Source organism: Rutidosis leptorrhynchoides, chromosome 6 (assembly GCF_046630445.1).
Source record: "Rutidosis leptorrhynchoides isolate AG116_Rl617_1_P2 chromosome 6, CSIRO_AGI_Rlap_v1, whole genome shotgun sequence".
Lineage (NCBI taxonomy): Eukaryota > Viridiplantae > Streptophyta > Magnoliopsida > Asterales > Asteraceae > Rutidosis > Rutidosis leptorrhynchoides.
This window is the reverse complement of record NC_092338.1, coordinates 73,341,408-73,366,433: the sequence shown is the minus strand read 5'-3', so window position 1 is coordinate 73,366,433 and position 25,026 is coordinate 73,341,408. Positions and strand designations below refer to the sequence as shown.

Here is a 25,026-nt window from a genome sequence, read left to right as displayed (position 1 = left end):
AATTTGCTTAAGATGTTTAATACTGACTATGAAGTTCTTGAGAGTATAATTGAAGATGGATCTTACATTTTTTGAAACGATTTTGGCCCTCCCACTAAATTCATTGAAGATCCGTCTTTGTTTAACCTGTTCAAGAATAAATAATTTTACGACGCCATCAACGTTTGAAATCACTCATTGACTCCATCACAACTGATAACCTTCGGATCAAACATTCTAATAATCGGACCGTCAAAAATATTTACATTTACAAAAAATTGAATTTCAAAACCTCAGGAGAGGGAGGAACAACAAAATAGCCTCCTCTTCTATTTTCCCTTTTTCCATTAATTTTTCAAAAAAACAAAAATTAATTCATTTTTTTTTTTTTAAATAAATAACAACAATCACATCCTTCTTATGTTTTTCTCGACGTTGGGTTTTCTTTCAGCCTAATTTAACAGATTCAACTTATTAAATCTGAGCTGAGTTAGAGTAATTGAACTGATATATCTATCGATATCTACGTATCTATATGCATACATATACATATACATATATTGAATCAATTATTTGGTGAATTTGGAGTCAAATTGATTGAACAAATTTGAAATTCGGATAGAAATGGAGAAAGGTGAAGGCGGAGGGGATTTAAATTTCCCTCCGAAAATCACGCAAATGGAGGCTGCAGCGGTGACGGTAACTGCATCACCGTCGCAAGTTACGATGTCGACGGCAACGGCGATGGATTTTCCGGCGGCAAAGAAGCTCGCGCGCCAGCTGGATTTTGATAGGGTTGGTGGTAGTGCATCGGTTACAGAGACTAGTCGTGTTTTGCCGGAGCATTCACAATCGATAATGATGCAGAAGCCGCCGTTACTACCGTCGTCTCCGTTACAGCCACGGCCGACGTCGTCTCCGATGGTACAACCGCAGTTACAGTTACAATTTGTGCCGATTATGCCGTCGTTGCAGATGAAGCAGTCTCATGTTTCAACTACTTTTCAACCAAGGCCTATGTAAGTATCCTACATTATGCCTAATTTAAACTGGTTTTATTTTGTGGTTGATGTATATGTATGTATAATTTGAAATTTGATTCAATTCAAGCTTATTTTGTTACAGTTGAAGTCTTAATTAGATAAAAATGGCATTTATGAATTTATGATCTAGATGAGTGCTTAATATGTTATGTTTTGAAATTAAGTCATATGACACCTTATTTAGTGAGTATTAATTCATTAAAAACTATATATTGGAGGAACAAGTAAGAAGACAGAACTGTATTCTTTAGGACTACTTACTATTTTGCGTTTAAGTACCGAAAATAGTATAGTGGTAGTGAGAGGTATTTAACATAATCTGTATCAGTTATACATAAAATGGTGCTTCCGAAATTAATAAAAAAATAGTTGACGTTTGCTAGGCATGTAGTTTTTTATACACTGCTGTCGTCATTTGGGCGAACTGTATACGCGGTGTCATAATATTACAACACTTGCATTTCTTGATTTCAGTAGGATCCATATAGGGAATACAAGATTTTGCGAATGGGAATATGGTAAAACCCTGATTTAGACATCTAGTCAATTTATTAGGCTTCGTATTGTTAATAACTTTCAAGTATATTATTCATTAATGTTATTATCTTTCAATCTTGTTGGTACATAATTCGTGCCGCATAAAAGTCAAACTTGTCTTATAGTTGTAGTAAAAATTGCTATTTCTGCCTTTCAGAAAAACAGAATCCCCCAAACCACGACCAAGACAAAATGTTGAAATCAAGGATGGTACTCCTAAGAAGCAAAAGCAATGCAACTGCAAACACTCAAGATGCTTAAAGCTGTAAGTAATTCCTTAGTATTCGTGTGCTCCGTGAACCAAAATTTTCAGTTGTGAACTGCCGATGAATGTGGGAATACTTGGAAATGATATTTTTAATGCTTTATGTCTAGGATTCATTATTATATTTGAATCCTGAACCTAAAGCATAGGATTTTGATACGATGCTGTGATGTTTCTGGCATGCTCTGCTATGATCATTGACAGCTTCTAATTAAGTGCTTGATTGGATTATAAATAAATCAAGTTATGATTTTTGATGAAATTCACATGTTGCTCCGTATATTATGGAAAATTCTGATTCTGATTAGATACATATCTATCATTTTGTGGTCAGATATTGTGAATGTTTTGCATCTGGAATATACTGTGATGGTTGCAACTGTGTAAACTGTTACAACAATGTTGAAAACGAGCCTGCTAGAAGAGATGCTGTTGAAACTACTTTGGAACGCAATCCAAATGCATTTAGGCCTAAAATTGCTAGCAGTCCGCATGCAAACCGTGATAATAGGGTTCGTCTCTTTCTCAATTAAATGATTAATATAACTGTTTCTTGAATCAATGCGGTTTGGACTTTGTCATTATTAATTTCGTACTAATTTGGTACCACCCTTGTGGCCTAGTGGTACGCCCAACACCTTGTGTGTTGGATGGGAGTGGGAGGTCTCAAGTTCGAGTCCACTCCCTTAAAACATTCCAGGATATTTACCCGATTTATGGAGTAACCCCGGGGAGGTTTTACCGACCCGTATTCCAGGATTCCGGCCCGCTCCGCCTGCCCCTCGGGATGGTTTAAGGATCGGGTCCCTATAATGCGGTTCTGGCTTCCGCCCGAAGCGCGTGTATGCGTGGAAATGATTGGATGGGTGGGTTATTCCTCGTCAGTGATTCCAAATACTCGCCATTCAAGAAAAAAAATCATACTAATTTGGTACTAAGGTAATATCAAGTATCTGAAGGTTCTAAAAGAAGTGCACATTGTCATTATTACAATTTCTAAAGTAGAAAAATACACATTGTTTTTTTGAACGACGATATCGACATAGAATGCTCTCATTTGTCACCCACACACGCGTTAGGAGGAAACCCAATTCGCGACGATGCTGGCAGTACCATCGAAGGTTAGGAAAACCCTTCAGAGACCTTCCCAAATCGCATTGATGTTGGCAGTACCATCAAAGGTTGGAAAATCCTTGCTTGGAGTGAGAATCGAACCTGGGTTGGCATTACCCCAAGTTGGATCCCACCCCGTACCAGTCAAGCCAAGCTTCGGTGGTAGAAAAATGCACATTGTGCCAATACAACTTGGTTTTTGTAACTGGTAATGCATATTAAATAATGGACTACTAGTATTGTCCTTTATTGTCAAGTTTTGTACATGCTCATTCTTATCATTCAAACTGCGGTTTTACGTTTGGAGAGATTAAAAAAATAAAGAAAGGATGTTCAGTTTATTTGCGTGCTCTTGAGTCTCAACGGAGAAAATCAATTATCATGTTTTTGTGATCCCAAGTTAAAGGTATCCGAAAATCCACTTGAGAATATTGTACAAATCAATCAATGTATGTGAAAAGCAATGTTGCAAAAATCGCTACTCGGGAAGTAATCGGTCAAAAAATTTTACGGGGTACTTGGCAACTCAGGGAGTACTTGAATGTTGACCAAGTTTGACTTTGACCGATGTTGACCGAACTTTGACCAAATTTCCGAGTAATCTCGTGTTTTGGACAAGTTTTGACTTAGTTTTGACCGATTTTCCCAGTAATCCCGAGATTTGGCCGAGTTTGACTAAGTTTTGACCTCGTTTGACCGAGTTCTGCAACATTGGTGAAAGGTATCCAAGACACTATATTAGTTCACTGTAAAATGTTTCTGTTCCATGGGAGCTATATGCTAAAATGGTCTAGGTTAGATTATATCTTTGGCAATTAAATTATGTTACGCATTTATTTATTCATTTTTCAAATAACTTTTAAATATCAGGAAGATGTTGGGGAAGTTTTATTGGCGAAGCATAACAAAGGATGCCATTGCAAAAAATCAGGATGTCTAAAAAAATATTGCGAATGCTACCAAGCAAACATTCTATGCTCGGAGAACTGTAAATGCATGGACTGCAAGAATTTCGAAGGAAGTGAAGAACGTCAAGCCCTTTTCCATGGCGATTCTACAAATAATTTGACATATCTTCAGCAGGCGGCAAATGCCGCCATCACCGGTGCTATTGGATCATCTGGTTACGGTTCTCCGCCAGTTTCCAGGAAGAGAAGGACCCCTGACCTGTTTTTTGGTGGGCCCATGGAAAAAGATTCATCTAATCAAAAGCTTGCACTGTTTCATCAGGTATTGGCACATAGTAAATTTGCTAAAAAGGTTACTTTTACTTGTTTATGTAAGGTAATATTCATGACCGCGTTTGAAATCTGGCTTATTATTTGGCAGGCGAATCACATAAAAAGTTCTGCTCCTTCCTCTTCTTTGTCTCCTATCTCTGGCCCACGTGTTGCTAATGTTGCACCTGTAGGCCCTTCAAAATTTACGTACAGGTACAGGCATTACATGTTTTGTGTTTCATATGACTGAGGTGACAAGATGGGTAAGGTTGGGTTACGGCTTAAAACAGATACAGGTTCAAATGGATTGGAACGGGTTGGGTTGACTCACAAACACCTCTCTCTCTCTCTCTCTCTCTCTCTCTCTCTCTCTCTCTCTCTCTCTCTCTCTCTCTCTCTCTCTCTCTTAAATTAAATAATTCGTTTAAAAGTCAATAATATCCATACAAATCTGATTCTTTGAATGCGAATGTTTTTTGAGAAAAAAACAAAGATCAATGGGTAGATATTGTCACCTCTTTGATATATCATCGAAGTGCTTGTAATGCTAACTACTCGAGCGGTGAAGGTCTCTTTTAGCAGATCTTATCCGACCTGAAGATCTGAAGGAGCTCTGTTCTGTTTTGGTGGTGTATGCAAACGAAGCTGCCAGGGTAGTTGCAGGTAAAGATAGGATATATCTTGATACTCTTTTACGAATAGAAGCTTATGATCTTTTCTGTTACTGTATGTATGTGTGTGTAATTGTGTGTATATATATATATATATATATATATATATAGACACACACACACACACACATATATATATATATATATATATATATATATATATGTGTATATATATATATATATATATATGTATCATTTGCCCACACATTTTTTTTTTGCTACCCAATTACCATTACAAGTTAAGAAATTTATTTTATTTGTAATTGTTTTCTAACATGGAAGAATTCAAAGCCAATATAGATACGCCATACAATATATGTTCTTTGTACGATTCAATCTCTTATCAACTTATGTAAGTATTTATTCAATATTAAAAGCAAATGTTTATTTGTAATATTACAGATGATCAGAGAGAAAGCGCTGCTGACTCAGCATTCAAGGACCGAATACAAACCCAGAAAGATCCTGACTCTGGCAAAGTGGTGGCGGATGAACTTTCAGGTGGAGCTCAGGCTGATAAAGACGAGTCTACTTCAGATAACGCAGATGTTTCTAAAGGGAGGCCCATGTCTCCTGGAACACTGATTTTGATGTGTGATGAAGAAGACACAGTTTTGGGGCCTACTTCAGCTTCTAATGGATCGGGGCCTGATGGTTCAGGTGCTCCTCCTCAGTTGCCAAATGGTCAAGCAGTGACCGAAACCTATGCTGCACAGGAGAAGATTGTCTTAACTGCGTTTCGGGATTGTCTCAACAGGCTCATCACTTTTGGAGAAATAAAAGGCAAGTCTCCAGTTTATCTTTTATTTGTCAAATGTCTAGAATACCCTTTTTAAGCCTGGAAAACTGGTCGGGTGGGGTCGAAACCCAAATGGGTTTGAGCCAAAACGGGTCATGGGTCGAATGGGCCTCAAAATTCATACGGGTCAAACAGGTCGGGTCGAGATCCATTTTTCCTTATAAATTTTCTTAAAAAACTTATTTTTGAAAGAAAAAAAAAAATTATTATAAAAAATAAATTCTATTTATTACTCCTTACTTTTTTATACAAAAGTTTGTTTTTTTCTAAAAAAATAATTTTAAAATTTTTTTGTTTGTGTTTTTTTTTTCAACATTTTTTGTTTTTCTAATTTTCTATGTTTTTTTAATTTTTTTTTTTTTTTTTTTGCTTTTTTATTTTTCCGTACAATGGGTTGGTAATGGATTTTGACGGGTCTAGATGGACCTTCTAACATATTGAAGGACTAAAGATGGGTCCATATTGGACCCATTCCCTTTGCTTTCTCGAGACCCAATGGACCCAAATGGTTGACCCAAAATGGACCCAATATTTGGTGTATACCTTTTACACACTAAGGGTTCTTTTCTATTCTAACATCTCCCCTCTGCAGAAGCTCAATGCTCTTCGTTGGTCAGAAGCGATTCAGGAAGTCAAAGTCAAATGGAAGTCGTCGAGACCAACACTGGCATTGCACATATAAGTCAAACTACAAGTCAACGTGAACCATTCAGCAACGGCTTTGCAAAGTCTGCGGGCCCAGCCCCTCAAGCGAGTAATGCAGCAGTCAGGACATTTGATAATAATGGTACACATTTGCAAGGTATCCCTTTTCGTGCTGAAAATGGAGAATTGAATTAAAAAACAAAAGAGATATAATCATTGATTGATTACCAGAGTAACCTTTAATCAACTGCAAATGTTAGGCCATTCTTTGTTTATGGCTTTTCTTTGGTACAGTATTGGAAACTACAGTTTAGCCCCTCCCTATTGTTAGAAAACTAACAGAAATATTGTTTTTTTTCCTATCTTTTTTAACCTAGTTTTGTAATCGTAATGAAATTTACAGTGCTGAGCTAGGCTTGTCATAGGCACTAGGTAGTAGTGATTAGTGAAGGTGTAATGTAATATGTGCCTGTGATATCTGTGTATACTGCTAATAGTGACGTTCTATTGTTGCAATAAACAACAATTGTTACTACATTGTTTCAAGTAGTATAGATTAAAACTTTAAAGGTTTTAATAAAGTTGGATGATTATTTATAATGATGTCAGAGGACATGTTTGTAATAAAAACTTCTATAAGAGGGGTGCCATCGGTGATGTCTTTCCCCCGCCCTCACCGTAGTCCGAGTGGACGCCATTGACACAACCATGTGCTCACTCCGCCCTCACATGCCTCCATTGCCGCATTTCGTCCTTTTTAGGTATATTTGAGGGTAAGTTTGTGAATAAATGGTTTGTGCGTAGAGCTTGAATACTTGCACATTAGTTTATTTTATTAATATTGTGGGTACCACTTTTTTTGAGGAAGTTTTCATAGATGATGACAGTGGTTCGGCCTTTGTTTTGTCATGGGAGAAAGTTTGAGGATATGTTGACGTAGCGTTGATCGCGACGTGTAAAAATATAACGACCCTCATTTTTCCATTCTATATTTTTTCAATATTAACTGCCCAAACAATATAATTAAAACTTAATGATCAAACTTTAATCAACAATTGTTAAGTGTTAAGAGTTAGAAAACATATTAATTAACTTTGTGCAATAATTGACAAGTTAATAAAAGATGAAAATAATAAACTGTTAGTCGACACTCGCTACTAATTAAAATTTATGCATTTATGTAATATTATAACTAATAACCTGTAAGTAATAAATAAAAAGTGACATTTATATAAATAATAAAACAATTGGGAACTAAATATATACAAGTCATGAATTAGTAAAAAGAAAATAATACTTATCATGTAGTAAATGTAAAAATAATAATAATAGTAATAGTAATAATAATGAGACTAAAAAAATCTTACATCCTTATGTTGACTAAAAATAAAGTGTAAACTAGTACATCCTTATGTTGACTAATTATAAACTAGTACCACCTATTGTTGACTAAAAATTATAAAACAAAATAAAATCATTAATTAGAACATCCTTATGTTGACTAACACTCTAATACTTGCACTATATAAACACCTAGTTTCTCATTCACAAATCACACCAAAATCCTCTCTCAAAAACAATCTCTCCCTCTCCCTCTCTTGTGATATTCGGATCTTCAAGCTTGTTCTTCGTATTCTTCAAGAATCTTCAAGGAGTTCTTCAAGATTTTCAAGGCTTTGATCTTCCATCTTCATAGTGTTCATCTTTTTTTTGTTAATTATCTTGAATCTTCAAAGGTATAACATAAACCCTAAACTATTTACATAAACTTTGATCTTTGTTAATTCATATTCATATTATAAACTTGTTATTCATAAGTATATACATAAACACACCTAGATTTATATATACATATATACATGTAAAAAAATATATTTTTATATATATATACATATATATACGAATTATATATATATATACATATACATATTAAAACCTTAAAACTACTTATACTAGTACTTAACATGTATACACTATTACTATTACTAGCACCTATAACCTACTACTTATATTGTAGCACAAAAACATTTTGGGATATGTATTAGAGATGTATAGATCTTCGAACTTTCTTGACGAATGGTTTCTACGAGATTCTAGGCAGAGGGTTTGGATTTCCGATTTAAAGGGTCCTATGGCTCAAGCCCCTAGATCTAAATTAGCCATTCGAAGGGAAAGGGGTGATTGGAAGCTTATCTAATACAGCAAGTATCCTAAAATGGAAACACTCATAAAAGTAGAAACTCTCTAGTCATAGAAACTTAGTAAAATAAGAAACTTTCTAAAAATAGAAACTTTATAAAAATAGTAACTTACTAGGAATAGAAACTTAGTAAAACAAACTATACTTAAACACAACATGGGCAAAACACTTAACTACTCTTAAATGTCAATAGGTTGACTTTCCTGCTCACTCGTTCAACTCTCTATTCCGAGGAATAACTCTCTCTCTACTTACTAAGGTGAATTCATAGCCCCACTCTTTATTGCTAGCAAACTTATTTAACTTTTTGGGGTGAGACACATGCTGCTTTTACTATTTACAATTTAGACACAAGTACCAACTGCTAAAACTATGCTATACCCGGCTATGTCCGACTAAGTCCCTACAGTGATATTTTTAAGTGCTGCGGCATGCTTATTTATTGGGGGTAGGCCTATCGGGAGTAACGTCCCCGATACATTTGATGTTATCTTTGTATTGCTTGATAATGAAATTAAACCGACAAGTAGAACTAACTTGTCATGGGGCAAACTTGAACGTTTAGTCTAAATATCACGCACTGGCATAACTTTTTGATCCTGCGGGAGATCAACCTTACAAATTAAATCTTGTGGTCTAAAACAAACGGTCAAACTTATTTGTTAAACCTATGAACTTCACTCAACCTTTTGGTTGACACTTTAGCATGTTTTGTCTCAGGTGCTGTTTGATTCAAGCTCTTATACTTACTGCTGCTACTTGGACATAGGATCAAGAGATATCGCATTTATTACTTCTGCATGTGAACATTTCCATTATTGTTATTCCTATCATTGTAACTACGTTTCATTTTCCGCTGCGTGCTCAATAAAGTTTGTTTTATCATTTAGCATTGTTCTCGTATATTATAATATGTTGGTTGATTTGATATTAAGTCACATTTCACCCAGGCCCTAACTGGGGGTGTGACAGATTGGTATCAGAGCAAACCAGGCTGTTATAGAGAACCAGGATTGCATTTTTATGTGTGCCTTACTTGTTAGCTAGGGTGCCTTAGCAATCTAGGAAACTATAACCTTTCCTGCCTTAGACTTAAAGCACTTAGGATTGTCGTATAATCTTAACAATTATGCTTTAATAAACTTGACTCAAAGATTCTAATCAAGGTCTCTTTCCTAATGATAGGATGTCAAGCTCAAGCATTAACAAGCCCAACAAAGCAACTCACAACCCTACCACCGAAGTAGGTGTTGGACACTCTTCAACTTCGAGACCAGTTCAAAGTCCTCTTTATAGTCCTGCTTCACCACCGCTGAATTATAGCCCGAATACTATTTTAGATTCACATGGGTCTCCTCAATACTACCCAACTCCGAGAACCCAAGATAAGGGAAAACGGCATGAAGAAGTTGGTCCATCAAGGAAGAGAGCCCGATCTCCTTTTTATGATGGTCCTAAGTATGAAATCATGAGATTACGAAACGATACCGAGAGAAACATTGAAGGTCTACTTCGCCACATGGAAAGAGTGGATCGTCGAATGAAGAAACTTATGAAAGAAAACGTCGAGCTAAGAAAGGAGTTGCTGATGCTAAAGTGCGAGGAAGAACGCAACACTCGCTGGGGAAAGCAATCACTTGCTTACCTCAAGGAGGATGTTGATGTCCGAATGAAAATGGAGAAAGGTCGAGTCGACGAACAACTTGCCATAAGAGAGTACAACACTAATGCCGTAAACAGTCGTGTTACCAACCTTTATGACAACTTCGAGTATCTCTATGAGAAACAAAAGACGAAAAATGAGAAAGTTGAGGAGTTTATGAAGAAGGTTGGAGACGAAATATGAAGACTACTTCAATCTTAATATTTCCTAGTTATTTTTCCTATTTTCCATCTATGTAAAGGCTGTGCCTTAAACAATTTCTATTTCCGAATCGTGTAATAAAGGCTTATTTAATGCCTCGTTCTAATAATATAAAGTGTTTTATTAATATCATGCGATATCAATACTTTAGTTTATTCATACTTGTGATTACTCAAACTTATAACTTGTTAAACTTATCAAACATATGTTCACTTTTATGTAGTGACATCATGGTTCGTTCAGCTGCACCTACCGTTAACAACATTGTGTTAACTACTGAGCAATTCCAACAGTTACTCGCTGCTGCCCAAGGCAACGCCCAAGCTAATCATGCTAATACTCAACCAAAACCTTGTTCCTACAAGGACTTTACAAACTGTCACCCTCCCGCTTTTAAGGGAAACGAAGAAGCTGTCGAACTAGTTCGTTGGTTCGAAAAGATGGAATCTATTTTCCGTATTTGCAACTGTGGTGATGATGATCGAGTAAAGTATGCCACTAGCTCGTTGGGTGGTAATGCTTTAACTTGGTGGACTGCTTATGCCAAGTCCGTAGGAATTGATAATGCTAATGCAATTCCATGGGATGAACTCAAAAGTATGATGGTCAACAAATTCTGCCCAAGGAGTCAAGTTCAGAAGCTTGAAGCTGAGTTCTGGGAACTCAGGGTCAAGGGTACTGACATTGAGAATTATACCAATCGTTATCTGGAGCTTTCTACTCTATGTCCTGAAATGTTTCCTACTGAAGCTAGAAGAATTGAGCGGTATATTGAAGGTCTTCCCGAGGATGTTCAAGGGAATGTTATTGCTGCTGAGAAGGTTACTTTGGATGCTGTGATTCTCATGGCACAAAATCTCATGTTGGCCAAGAGAAGAAGGGCGTCGGCCAATAAGCAAGTTGAAACCAAGGGTAATGATGGTAAGAGGAAGTTTGAGCCGTCTCAAGGTTCAACTCAGAATGTTAGTAAAAAGCTTATGGATAGTACAAGGACGAATTATAAGGGCACTTATCCTTTTTGTGTTCGTTGTGAAAGGCATCACCCGGGGCAGTGCACTGCCACTTGTTCGTTGTGTAAGAAAGTGGGACACGTAGCTAAGACGTGTAGGACTCCTCCAAAGAATAAATCTATTGTTCCTGCCAAAGCTCCTCCTACTTGTTATACTTGTGGGGAAAAGGGACACATTAGTCCAAATTGCCCTAAGAAGAGAGATAATCCTGCTACTGGAGCCAATACTACTGCTGCAAAGGGTCGAGCATTTGTTATTACTGCTGCTGAAGCCCGAGATGAAGATGAGGTCATCACGGGTACGTATCTCGTCAATAATTGCTACGCAACTATTTTATTCGATACTGGTGCCGACCGAAGTTACGTATCTAATGAATTTTGTACCCTATTTACTGAAAAGCCTCAACCCTTAGAAACTAAACGATTAGTAGAAGTAGCCAATGGAAAGATCATGAAAGTTGATAAAATTTATAAAAACTGCAACCTAATCTTAGCCAGCAAAGAATTTAAGATAGACCTTTTGCCGGTCGAGCTAGGAAGTTTCGATGTCGTAGTTGGAATGGATTGGTTACGTCCATTAAGAGCTGCGATCATGTGTTACGATAAAACCGTTCATGTTCCATTAGGAAATGGAGAGACTCTTATTATCCAAGGTGAAAAGAGTGGTTCCAATCTCAATATTATCTCCTGTATTAAAACCCGCAAATACCTTATGAAAGGTTATCCAGCTATTCTAGCCCACGTTAATCTGATTGAATCGAAAGAGAAGCGAATTGAAGATGTACCAGTAGTTAAAGACTTTCCCGATGTGTTTCCCGAAGATCTTCCGGGTATTCCACCTCCTCGACAAGTTGAATTCCAAATTGATTTAACTCCTGGTGCTGCTCCTGTTGCTAAAGCACCATACCGTTTAGCACCTTCCGAAATGAAGGAATTATCCAACCAACTCCAAGAACTATTGGATAAAGGTTTCATTCGTCCAAGCTCGTCCCCTTGGGGAGCTCCTATTCTGTTTGTTAAAAAGAAGGATGGTACATTAAGGATGTGCATTGATTACCGCGAACTTAACAAGCTTACTATCAAGAACCGTTATCCGTTGCCACGTATTGATGATCTATTTGACCAACTTCAAGGGTCAAGTGTTTATTCAAAGATTGATTTAAGATCCGGTTATCACCAACTCAAGGTCAAGGAATCCGATATTCCTAAGACTGCTTTTCGCACTCGTTATGGGCACTATGAATTCTGTGTCATGCCTTTTGGTTTAACTAATGCTCCTGCCGTGTTCATGGACCTCATGAATCGTGTTTGTAAACCGTATCTTGACAAATTTGTCATCGTATTCATTGACGACATCTTGATCTATTCGAAGAATGAGAAAGAGCATGAGCAACATTTGCGCATGATTCTTGAACTCTTACGAAAGGAACAACTTTATGCTAAATTTTCTAAGTGCGAGTTTTGGCTCAAAACCGTACAATTTCTCGGACATGTTGTTGATAGAAACGGAATACATGTCGATCCAGCTAAGATTACTGCTATTCAGAACTGGGAGATACCAAAGACTGCAAAGCATATTCGTCAATTTTTGGGACTTGCCGGTTACTATCGAAGGTTTATAAAAGATTTTTCTCTCATTGCCAAACCTCTTACAAAGCTGACTCAAAAAGGGAAGAAATTTGAGTGGTCCGAAGAACAGGAATCTGCTTTCAAGATTCTGAAGGAGAAGTTGACCACAGCCCCGATTCTTTCTTTACCTGAAGGTACCGACGACTTTGTTGTTTACTGCGATGCCTCAAAGCATGGCTTTGGTTGTGTTTTAATGCAACGAGAGAAGGTTATCGCCTATGCATCTAGACAGTTGAAGAAACATGAAGTAAACTATACCACACATGACCTAGAGTTAGGTGCCGTGGTATTTGCATTAAAGATATGGAGACATTATCTCTATGGTAATCACTTTACGGTGTACACTGACCATAAAAGTCTTCGACACATCTTTGATCAAAAACAGCTGAATATGAGGCAAAGTCGATGGCTCGAGACATTGAACGATTATTATTGTGAGCTGAAATATCATCCTGGCAAGGCGAATGTAGTTGCCGATGCCCTTAGTCGAAAAGACGATATTAAACGTGTTCGTGCTTTAAACCTAAAAATCAAATCGAATCTTATTTCACGAATCTGTGAAGCTCAATTGGAAGCTATTAGACCGACACTTATCGAAGGTGAAGGACCTATTGGTTTTGAGAACCAACTTCAAGTGAAAGCTAATGGTACACGGTACTTTGGCAATAGAATCTGGGTTCCTCGTTTTGGTAATCTTCGCGAACTAGTCTTGGATGAAGCACATAAGACTAGATATTCTATCCATCCCGGTTCCAGTAAGATGTATCACGATGTGAAGGAATTCTACTGGTGGCCTAACATGAAAGCCGATATTGCTACTTATGTTAGTAAGTGTCTCACTTGTTTGAAAGTCAAGGCCGAACATCAAAAGCCTTCTGGTCTGTTGACACAACCCGACATTCCGCAGTGGAAGTGGGAAGGTATCACTATGGACTTCGTTACTAAGTTACCTAAGACTTCGAACGGTAACGATACTATTTGGGTCGTAGTTGATCGTCTTACTAAATCTGCACATTTCATACCGATCAAGGAAACCGACAAGATGGAGAGATTAGCACAGCTTTATATTAAAGAAATCGTCTCACGTCATGGTGTTCCTATCTCGATCATTTCTGATCGCGATAGTCGATTTGTTTCTAGATTTTGGAAAACTTTACAATCTGCTCTTGGAACTCAACTCGACATGAGTACAGCTTATCATCCGCAAACCGATGGTCAAAGTGAACGAACCATTCAAACTATGGAGGATATGCTACGTGCTTGTGCAATCGATTTCGGCAAAGGATGGGATAGACATCTACCTTTGGTTGAATTTTCTTATAATAACAGTTATCACTCCAGCATTAAGGCTGCACCTTTTGAAGCTTTATATGGACGGAAGTGTAGATCCCCTTTGTGTTGGGATGAGCTTGAGGACAGACATTTAACTGGTCCTGAAATTATTCACGAAACTACCGAAAAGATCGTTCAAATCAAGCAACGTTTAGAAACTGCCCGTAGCCGACAGAAAAGCTATGCCAATAAGAAACGAAAAGACATCGAATACCAAGTTGGAGATAAAGTCATGTTGAAAGTATCCCCTTGGAAAGGTGTTGTCCGCTTCGGTAAGCGAAGTAAACTCAGTCCACGATATGTTGGACCATTCACAATCACTGAAAGAGTCGGTCCCGTGGCATACCGATTAGAACTGCCAACCGAACTTAGTCAAGTACATGATGTGTTTCATGTCTCAAATCTTAAACGGTGTCTTGCCGATGACACACTCGTTATTCCTCTGGATGATGTCCGCATTGATGAGCAAATGCACTTCGTTGAAGAACCTATAGAAATCATGGAAGGAGAGGTCAAACAAACGCGTAAAAGCAATATACCTATCGTTAAAGTCCGGTGGAATTCGCGTAGAGGCCCCGAATATACCTGGGAACGCAAAGACCATATGAAACGGAAATATCCCCATCTCTTCTCAACTGCTGATGCAAACGAGAAAACTACCTAAAAACTTCGGGACGAAGTTTTCAATAACGGGGAGGTACTATAACGACCCTCATTTTTCCATTCTATATTTTTTCAATATTAACTGCCCAAACAATATAATTAAAACTTAATGATCAAACTTTAATCAACAATTGTTAAGTGTTAAGAGTTAGAAAACATATTAATTAACTTTGTGCAATAATTGACAAGTTAATAAAAGATGAAAATAATAAACTGTTAGTCGACACTCGCTACTAATTAAAATTTATGCATTTATGTAATATTATAACTAATAACCTGTAAGTAATAAATAAAAAGTGACATTTATATAAATAATAAAACAATTGGGAACTAAATATATACAAGTCATGAATTAGTAAAAAGAAAATAATACTTATCATGTAGTAAATGTAAAAATAATAATAATAGTAATAGTAATAATAATGAGACTAAAAAAATCTTACATCCTTATGTTGACTAAAAATAAAGTGTAAACTAGTACATCCTTATGTTGACTAATTATAAACTAGTACCACCTATTGTTGACTAAAAATTATAAAACAAAATAAAATCATTAATTAGAACATCCTTATGTTGACTAACACTCTAATACTTGCACTATATAAACACCTAGTTTCTCATTCACAAATCACACCAAAATCCTCTCTCAAAAACAATCTCTCCCTCTCCCTCTCTTGTGATATTCGGATCTTCAAGCTTGTTCTTCGTATTCTTCAAGAATCTTCAAGGAGTTCTTCAAGATTTTCAAGGCTTTGATCTTCCATCTTCATAGTGTTCATCTTTTTTTTGTTAATTATCTTGAATCTTCAAAGGTATAACATAAACCCTAAACTATTTACATAAACTTTGATCTTTGTTAATTCATATTCATATTATAAACTTGTTATTCATAAGTATATACATAAACACACCTAGATTTATATATACATATATACATGTAAAAAAATATATTTTTATATATATATACATATATATACGAATTATATATATATATACATATACATATTAAAACCTTAAAACTACTTATACTAGTACTTAACATGTATACACTATTACTATTACTAGCACCTATAACCTACTACTTATATTGTAGCACAAAAACATTTTGGGATATGTATTAGAGATGTATAGATCTTCGAACTTTCTTGACGAATGGTTTCTACGAGATTCTAGGCAGAGGGTTTGGATTTCCGATTTAAAGGGTCCTATGGCTCAAGCCCCTAGATCTAAATTAGCCATTCGAAGGGAAAGGGGTGATTGGAAGCTTATCTAATACAGCAAGTATCCTAAAATGGAAACACTCATAAAAGTAGAAACTCTCTAGTCATAGAAACTTAGTAAAATAAGAAACTTTCTAAAAATAGAAACTTTATAAAAATAGTAACTTACTAGGAATAGAAACTTAGTAAAACAAACTATACTTAAACACAACATGGGCAAAACACTTAACTACTCTTAAATGTCAATAGGTTGACTTTCCTGCTCACTCGTTCAACTCTCTATTCCGAGGAATAACTCTCTCTCTACTTACTAAGGTGAATTCATAGCCCCACTCTTTATTGCTAGCAAACTTATTTAACTTTTTGGGGTGAGACACATGCTGCTTTTACTATTTACAATTTAGACACAAGTACCAACTGCTAAAACTATGCTATACCCGGCTATGTCCGACTAAGTCCCTACAGTGATATTTTTAAGTGCTGCGGCATGCTTATTTATTGGGGGTAGGCCTATCGGGAGTAACGTCCCCGATACATTTGATGTTATCTTTGTATTGCTTGATAATGAAATTAAACCGACAAGTAGAACTAACTTGTCATGGGGCAAACTTGAACGTTTAGTCTAAATATCACGCACTGGCATAACTTTTTGATCCTGCGGGAGATCAACCTTACAAATTAAATCTTGTGGTCTAAAACAAACGGTCAAACTTATTTGTTAAACCTATGAACTTCACTCAACCTTTTGGTTGACACTTTAGCATGTTTTGTCTCAGGTGCTGTTTGATTCAAGCTCTTATACTTACTGCTGCTACTTGGACATAGGATCAAGAGATATCGCATTTATTACTTCTGCATGTGAACATTTCCATTATTGTTATTCCTATCATTGTAACTACGTTTCATTTTCCGCTGCGTGCTCAATAAAGTTTGTTTTATCATTTAGCATTGTTCTCGTATATTATAATATGTTGGTTGATTTGATATTAAGTCACATTTCACCCAGGCCCTAACTGGGGGTGTGACAAAAAATGTAGTTATATGAATGGAGTAAAATACATGTGTAATTCATTTTTGAAGCTGGCAAACTTCAAACTTATTCAGGTAGTCAAATATTGCAGGCCAGTGATATGTAAAGGGAAAGTTCTAACAATATAAGTTCAAATAATCCTAAAACGTAGGTGTTAGTATGTGACAATCTTAGGCCACACGCAGTGGACCGTGACCCAACCCGCCACCGACCGCCACCCCTTTCACCCCACCACCACCGAACCGCCACCACCACCGCCAACCATACCCCTCACCCTTCTAACGGGTGTATTTGTGGGGGCCATCATTTTTTTTTTCTTTTCTTTTTCTCATCCAACGGCTACTTCTATTATTTTATTAATTTATTTTTTTTAAACCAATAATACACTACATTTTCTCTATATATACATACACTCTCATTCCATTATTTACCCAACACTACTATCAATTCATATTTCACAAACACAAAAAAAAAATTTCAAATGGAAGTGGAAGATTTATTAAATTCTCAGAGTGAAAGCGAGGAGAGCGTGACGGATAGTGATAGCGCAGAGTCCGATTCCGATGAAGATTTAATTCAAGACGGTTACAACGCGCTTAATAGGGTGTTCATCGGTTCGGTTTTTGGTTTGTTCGGTTTATTCGGTTCGGTGTATTTGGTTTTGAATTTTTTTGGGCAAAACCGAAAACCGAACCAAAAACCGAATTCAAAGTTAAAACCGAACCGAACCGAAAACCGAATTCGAATTCGGATTCGGTTCGGTTTTCGGTTAAAACCGAATATTATGAAAAAACTGAGAACGATGGTAGTTTAATTGTGACGTTATCGATGTCTTAGTTATTTATATACTAAAACAATGACGTACTATTAAATTATCAAAAATTCGATGATTTATTAATATTTACAGCTTAATTATGACTTTTACAACTTCTGTTATTAAGAAGAAGAACATTATAATTTGAGTAACATAATTATAATGCGAGCTACCAAATCGTCATATGAGTGTGAACATATTTTATTAATTGGATCCCAAATTATAATGACATTAAGACATAAATATACAAATTAAATATATAAAAATTTTGAATTCGGTTTTAAATTCGGTTTTCGGTTAAACCGAATTCAAAATTTTCAAAACCGAAAACCGAACCGAAAACCGAATTCAAATTCGGTTTCGGTTTGACTCGATCCGAAAACCATTTTTCAAATTCGGTTTGGTTTTTTTCCGGTTTGGTTTCGGTTTGGTTTTCGGGTTCCACGGTTTCAAACCAAATACTAACCACCCCTAGCGCTTAACTATCTCGATTTGCTTGATGCAATGGACCAAGAAGATGAAGCTCAAAATTCTCGTACAATTTTTAGAAGACGTCGGTTACAAAGAGATCGGATTGATACCGGTAATCGTTTGTACAACGACTATTTCTCGGATAATCCAACATTTTCGGGTGATTGTTTTCGAAATCGATACCGAATGAGTAAGTCATTGTTAAACCGTATTTGTGACGCCCCGTACTAAATCATCATGTACGGACCATCAACAACAAGATCATTACAAGGTCAAACACTATATGCGTTTTCAAAACAAGTTTGCATTCATATCAAAAGGTGACGTCATAACTAACGTCAATTGTTTTACATCAAAAGTATGCTTCAATGAACAGAAGCAAATGTAATAGTACGTGACCCTTAGGTCGTTATAATTCATAGTTCAAAAGTAATTAAGTTTGAATGCAAGATAAAGTAATTCATGCGGAGATAACTCTAGAGCAGCGGGTGTCTACAGGAAGACTAGTACACAGCGGAAGCAAGCAAAGCTTAAACACCTGAGAAAAACATGCTTAAAAATGTCAACACGAATGTTGGTGAGCTATAGTTTAAGTATAACAGTAATGTAAGGTAAGCCACGAGATTTCAGTGCTACAAAGAGCGTTTTAAAAGTAATCCAAATCAGTATGTTTAAGTATATGCTCAACCGTGGGCACTCGGTAACTAACTTGACGTTTAATAATATAATACCCCCTGAAAGTACACTTGGCAAGTGCGTATGTTTACGAAGTATTAAACACTCGTTGATTGCTAGCGCGACTAGCCCGAGTGGGGATGTCAAACCCTATGGATCCATATCTAAGATTCGCGTTCACGGTTCAAAAACCAATGATTAAACGTTACCGAGCTAAAGGGAATGTTTATGCCGTTGTATAACCCACACATATATAAGTTTAAGTACTCGTGCCTAGTATGTAAAACATAAAATCCGCATGTATTCTCAGTTCCCAAAATAAGTTAAAGTAAAAAGGGAATGCTATAACTCACAATGATAAAGTAGCGGTAAAGTCGAGTCGGGAAAGTAAGCAAGTAATGAAGGTTGTCCAAACGGGTCCTCAACCTAAGTCAAATAGTACTAAGTCAGTAAATCGTCCGAATAGGTTTAAAAGTATGTAAATAAGGTCTTAAGGGTCATCATCATTCATCATTTAACAAAAGGTGTAAAGTAGGTTTCGTTTATGAAAGTAGTTTACAACAAAGGCTGACTTCAGTCAGTCACCACGGCCTCTACCCTTACTGAATTAAGGTGAGACCAGTGGCCATGGCTCTGTCTATGAGTCCTTTAAGTGTGGTAAAATTTACAGAAGCAAACTCGTCTTGGCGACGGTCTAAGTGCGAGTAGGTCAGAAATTTCTGCACAACGTTAAAGGACATAGTGACGATCGGAGGGCCATAAATCCTAAACCGTAACTCGGATTAAGACGAGTCCTATATGAAAAGTTATCTACTCGAAAAGATATATTTGAAAATCATGGTTAAAACAGCCCAGGTCTACTGGTCTGTTACAAAAACAGCAGGTCAGTAGGTTTTGGACAGAAACAGTAAGTTTAAGTGAGTTCCGGTGGTCTTGGTGCTTGATGTTCATCATGGTTCTCATCCTTGATGCATATAGCTTCAAGTGTACAACTCATTGATGTATATACATCATCTTAACCAAGTCTTGACCATCATAACCCTAGTGCAAGTCTAAGACATGAAGCACAACTCACTTAAGAGTTGCATGTAGTTTGATGAACCAAAGTTACATCAAAGTCTTAGGTTTGACACTTACATGAACTATAATAGAAATATTGAACTCTAAACTTGAAAATAAAATAACTAATCAAGATCTTAAGATGTAGAACATAGTTCTTAGTTAGATCTTGAAGATCCAAGACTCAAAAGTCTAGATCAAGCATAAGTATACAAAGTTATTTTTAAAGAAAACTTATTTGTGTGTTCTTGAACTTTCAAGTTAACTTCTAGTTCAAGATTAATGAGATCAAAGTTAACTAGTAACATTTGACCAATAATAACATAAATCATAAAATTAAAGTGCAAGTAAATGAAGTAAATAGCTAAGTAAACAAGTAATTAAGTTCATGGTTTGCATACTTTAAAGATTCAAGCCTAAGCTTGATCTTTAAGGAAAGTAAACTTTAAAGTTTATTTCATGAATCACGAGTATGCTTTCAACACATGAACTTACAAACTCTTGAAACAATATAAGTAGAACATAAACTAGTAAATTTAGTTCTTGTGTTCTTGATAAATACAAGATATTATGAAGAATCAAACTAGTAAGTTTGATCTTGTAACTAGTAAAGAACAACTAACAAAGTAAGTAATCAAAAACAATATGGAACAAGTAACAACTAGTAAGTAATTAACAAAGACAAGTATCACAACAATAAACAAATGATGATGATATTTGATGGTTTGCTACGGTTTTTAGGCCAAAAGAAAAGAAGAAGAAAGTCCTTGTTACTTACAAAGTCTAGAGAGAAAAGAGAGAAAATGAAGATGCAAGTAAAAGTGTGTTGTTGTAATGAGAGAATGCAAGTAAGAAATAATGAAAAATTTTGAAACAAAACTCCCCTTATGCCATTGAGAGTGGACGGTTTTTCAAAGGGGATGGGGAAGGAGTTTACACACTAGTCTCTTGCATGTAAAGTCTTAAAAGATTGGTTAAATGGGGTGGTTTCATGAGGATCATGGTGTAAGTATTATGTGACTAGATTCTTCATGTAATAAACTAGCTAGTTTCATTCCAAGGTAATACTTACATATTAATGATGGGCTAAATAATCCTTGTAAGATGTAGGGTGGGCTTATAAGCCCATATTCATGAGTCCATAACATTAATCAAGCCCAAGTTCAAGTAATTAACAAGTTAATCCAATAAAAGTCCAAGTAACTAACTAATGACCTTAGTTAATTAAAATGATTAATAAAATTAATTATGAATGTAAATAATACTCGAAAATATTATTCGTGTAATGTACGTATGTCACAAAGACGTTTCGGGCATTTAAAAGTCAAGTACGGGCAATCATGGCAACATGTAAATGTAATAACATACATTCGTTTAATCACACGTATTAATAATAATAATTATTAATAAATAAAAGTTGGAATTTCCAGGGTCGTTACAGTATTGGTCATGCTATTCTATCATACGAATCTCAACCGAAACCCGATTATTTTAAATATTTTGAACAACGTTTTGATTCAACCGGTCAACTCGGTTTCAATATTTTTCAAAAGTGTACATCGGCGATATGTCAATTGGCGTATGGCATTGCGCCTGATGCATTCGATGAATATTTACACATGGGCGCATCTACATCTCGTGACTGTTTAAACAATTATTGTAAATGTATTATTCATATGTTTGCGCGAGAATATTTAAGGAAACCAACTGAAGAAGATGTTCGTCGATTGCATGCCAAACATTTGGAGATGCACGGTTTTCCGGGGATGTTAGGTAGTCTTGATTGCATGCACTCGGTTTGGAAAAATTGTCCAGTTGCGTGGCAAGGGCATTACCACAGGGGTGATCATGAAGGACCAACAGGGCCGGACCTGGTGCCGGGCTGGTAGTGCGACGGCACTGGGCAGCGAACAACAAGGGGCATCAAGCTCTCTAGTCGAATCTGAAAATTCGTAGTCGAAGAAACTGATTTTTAAATAATTATATCGAGTAATATCATCTTTTGGATAAATAAAATAAGATTGTGTTTCGGTTTGGTTTCAATTTTCTAAAGATTTTGTGAATAATTTAAGAGTTAGGGTTTGTGTTTGAGAAGGAAATTTAATTGCAGGGGTGAATGCGATGCTATGAAGAAGACAACAAACGTTTCACTGTTTACCCCCTCTTTATTATACTAGTATTGTTAGGTTAAGGTCCTCACATTTTATATACTTGAACAGATTAGTCCCTATAGTATATATAGCTGCTCCCTATGAAATATTACCTCGAGAATTACAAATCAAAGGATATTTATATTTTAAAATATTAATATTAAGTACTATTAAAATTAAATTAAATATTTTATTATTTATTATTTATTATTTATTATTACGTTTAAATTACTCCTGTATTACTATTTGTATATATGAACTACGAACTAATCATTTGTCAAAATTTGAAATTTAGTTCGAAGTCTTGCCTCGTCGTTTAGTTGTTTTTCAATTTATACCTTGGATAGTTTATGGATATAGTTGATTTTCAATAAGTAAAATGATAATAGTATCACTAGTATTATAATGATTAATTAAGGATTTAAGTTCATGTAAACTAACTAAATATTAATGTAAATTTATATTTAATATATTTGTATTACGTAAATTCTAATTTGAATATTATATTTGTAAAGTTGTTCCATTATTTTATACGAGAATAATTTATAATTTATTGGATTTGATTAAAGACAATTTTTAAAGGCTGTTATTAAAGTGCATAAAATAGTTAAAATAGTTGTACATGACGGTTAATATTGACGGATATTGGATACTGAAATGTAAAGGTATTTTCTACACGTTAACGATAACTTAGGGTCATCGTTAATAAAATCACAATTTATAATAACAAGTTTAAGATGAACATGGAACATGTAACTTAATTACATTACAATGCAAAACTGGTAGTGGTCTGCCTCTCTTAGCAAGAGGTCAGTAGTTCGACTCTGCTAGGCTGTAACATTACACTCAATGTTATCCCTGACCTGAAGTATCTACCCATGTCGCCTTTCGCTTAGTGCGGAGACAACGAGGAGGGGGGCTTTTACCGGCCATGCCCTCGGATTGGTTCAGGTTTCCTCTAGGGCAGTATTTGGGGCGGGTTATGCAACTACGGGAGATGAACGCGTGGTGGTTTATCTCAAACTGATGTCCATACAAAAAAAAGGGTCGTTCTCTTTCTTACAAAAATTAGTAGGGCATTATATTTTTATTTCGCACTAGGCATCAAAAGATTGTGGACCGGCCCTGAGGACCAACAATAATGCTCTAGGCGGTTGCGTCCTACGATATGTGGATTTGGCACGCTTTCTTTGGTCCAGCGGGTTTGAACAATGATATTAATGTTCTTAATGAATCGGATTTGTTCGAAGATTTATTGGATGGTCGAGCTCCGGAGGTCCGTTACACTATCAACGGGCACGAATTTACAAAAGGGTATTACTTGGTAGATGGCATATACCCAGAATGGGCAACACTTGTCAAGTCGTTTAAATGTCCACTTGAGCCAAAAAATATAAAGTTTAAACGTTTTCAAGAAGCCACGAGAAAAGACGGGGAACGAGCTTTCGGTGTTCTTCAAGGTCGTTGGGCAATACTAAAACACCCAGCAAGACCTTATAGTATCAATAAAATACGTCGAATCATGTACACTTGTGTTATACTTCACAACATGATCACCGAAGACAACGAGCGCAACATATGTGGCCTCGAAGAGGATTATCTCCGACATCAAGAAAACATGCCGCGACATACTTGGCAGGAAAGAGTTGAGCTCCAAGATCGGGTGGATCGAGAGATGCGAGATCGAAGAGCGCATCATAACCTTCGCAACAATTTGATCGAACACATTTGGACACTCCCGGATGATTATATTGTTCGAAACAATTAACGTTATTTATTGTACTTTTTTTATTTATGCATTGTCTTTTATTTATTTAATTATGTAATGTTTTAAATTTTTAATAATATAATGTTTTAATTTTATTTAATAAAATGTTATTTGTATTTATTTATTGTATTTAAGTAATAATTTAAAATTGGTTAAAGTTGGAAATGGAGTGTATGATTGTGAGGGTTTAGTGAAAGAAATGTGAAAGGAATGTTAAAAGGTTTGTGCTGATGGGATGCTGATGTGGAAGAGAAAAGTTCAATGAAAGGATAGAACGATTGTATGTGGCCTTACAACACCATTACACCATCTCTCTTGTTCTATAGCCTAAACTTAATTAGTATGATGCCAAAATTTAACCTTGTTGGAGACTGAAAGGTAGTTTTTAATTATATGATGTACAAGTTTAGCACTTTCATATATGATCTTTTTATGCAAATACTTTCAGTATACATATAGTTACTGATATTGCTTTTAACATACATATAATTCGACGCAATATCATTTATATTTCATCAGCTTTTATCGTTTACTAAGACATTCAAATGTATAAATCACGAGAAAAACGATAAAAGATAATACGAGCTCGAAGTTTGAAGAAAAGACGATAAACGATGGATTTAAACCAAATATATATCAAGATAACGTTACCCGAATACAAGTTCAAGATGAGCAAAGAAGAAGAGTTCAAATAAAAAGTTCCAAGTCGATATACGTAAACACGGGATCAAAAGAGAACAAAACATAAAATAAAAACAAGAAAACTGTCGGCTATTCTTACGCGAATCGTGTGGCCACCTACGCGAAACGCGTAGTAATTTTCTCTTACGCGGATCGTGTGGCCTCCTACGCGAAACTCGTAATATCCAG

The 25,026-nt window shown here is 35.9% G+C and overlaps 2 protein-coding genes across 2 annotated transcripts; both read left to right on the top strand.

The window, feature by feature from the left end:
* The first annotated feature begins 468 nt into the window (after positions 1 to 468).
* On the top strand, positions 469 to 6,779 carry LOC139852913 (protein tesmin/TSO1-like CXC 6). Its single transcript, XM_071842256.1, has 8 exons — positions 469 to 998; positions 1,717 to 1,824; positions 2,159 to 2,336; positions 3,808 to 4,167; positions 4,267 to 4,370; positions 4,726 to 4,820; positions 5,231 to 5,611; positions 6,220 to 6,779. Exons 1-8 carry the CDS (start codon positions 604 to 606, stop codon positions 6,465 to 6,467), a joined length of 1,869 nt encoding a protein of 622 aa, XP_071698357.1. The 5' UTR covers positions 469 to 603; the 3' UTR covers positions 6,468 to 6,779.
* A 16,777-nt stretch (positions 6,780 to 23,556) lies between these two features.
* Positions 23,557 to 24,156, top strand: LOC139853760 (uncharacterized). Its single transcript, XM_071843121.1, has one exon. It carries the CDS (start codon positions 23,557 to 23,559, stop codon positions 24,154 to 24,156), a length of 600 nt encoding a protein of 199 aa, XP_071699222.1.
* Positions 24,157 to 25,026: the final 870 nt, after the last annotated feature.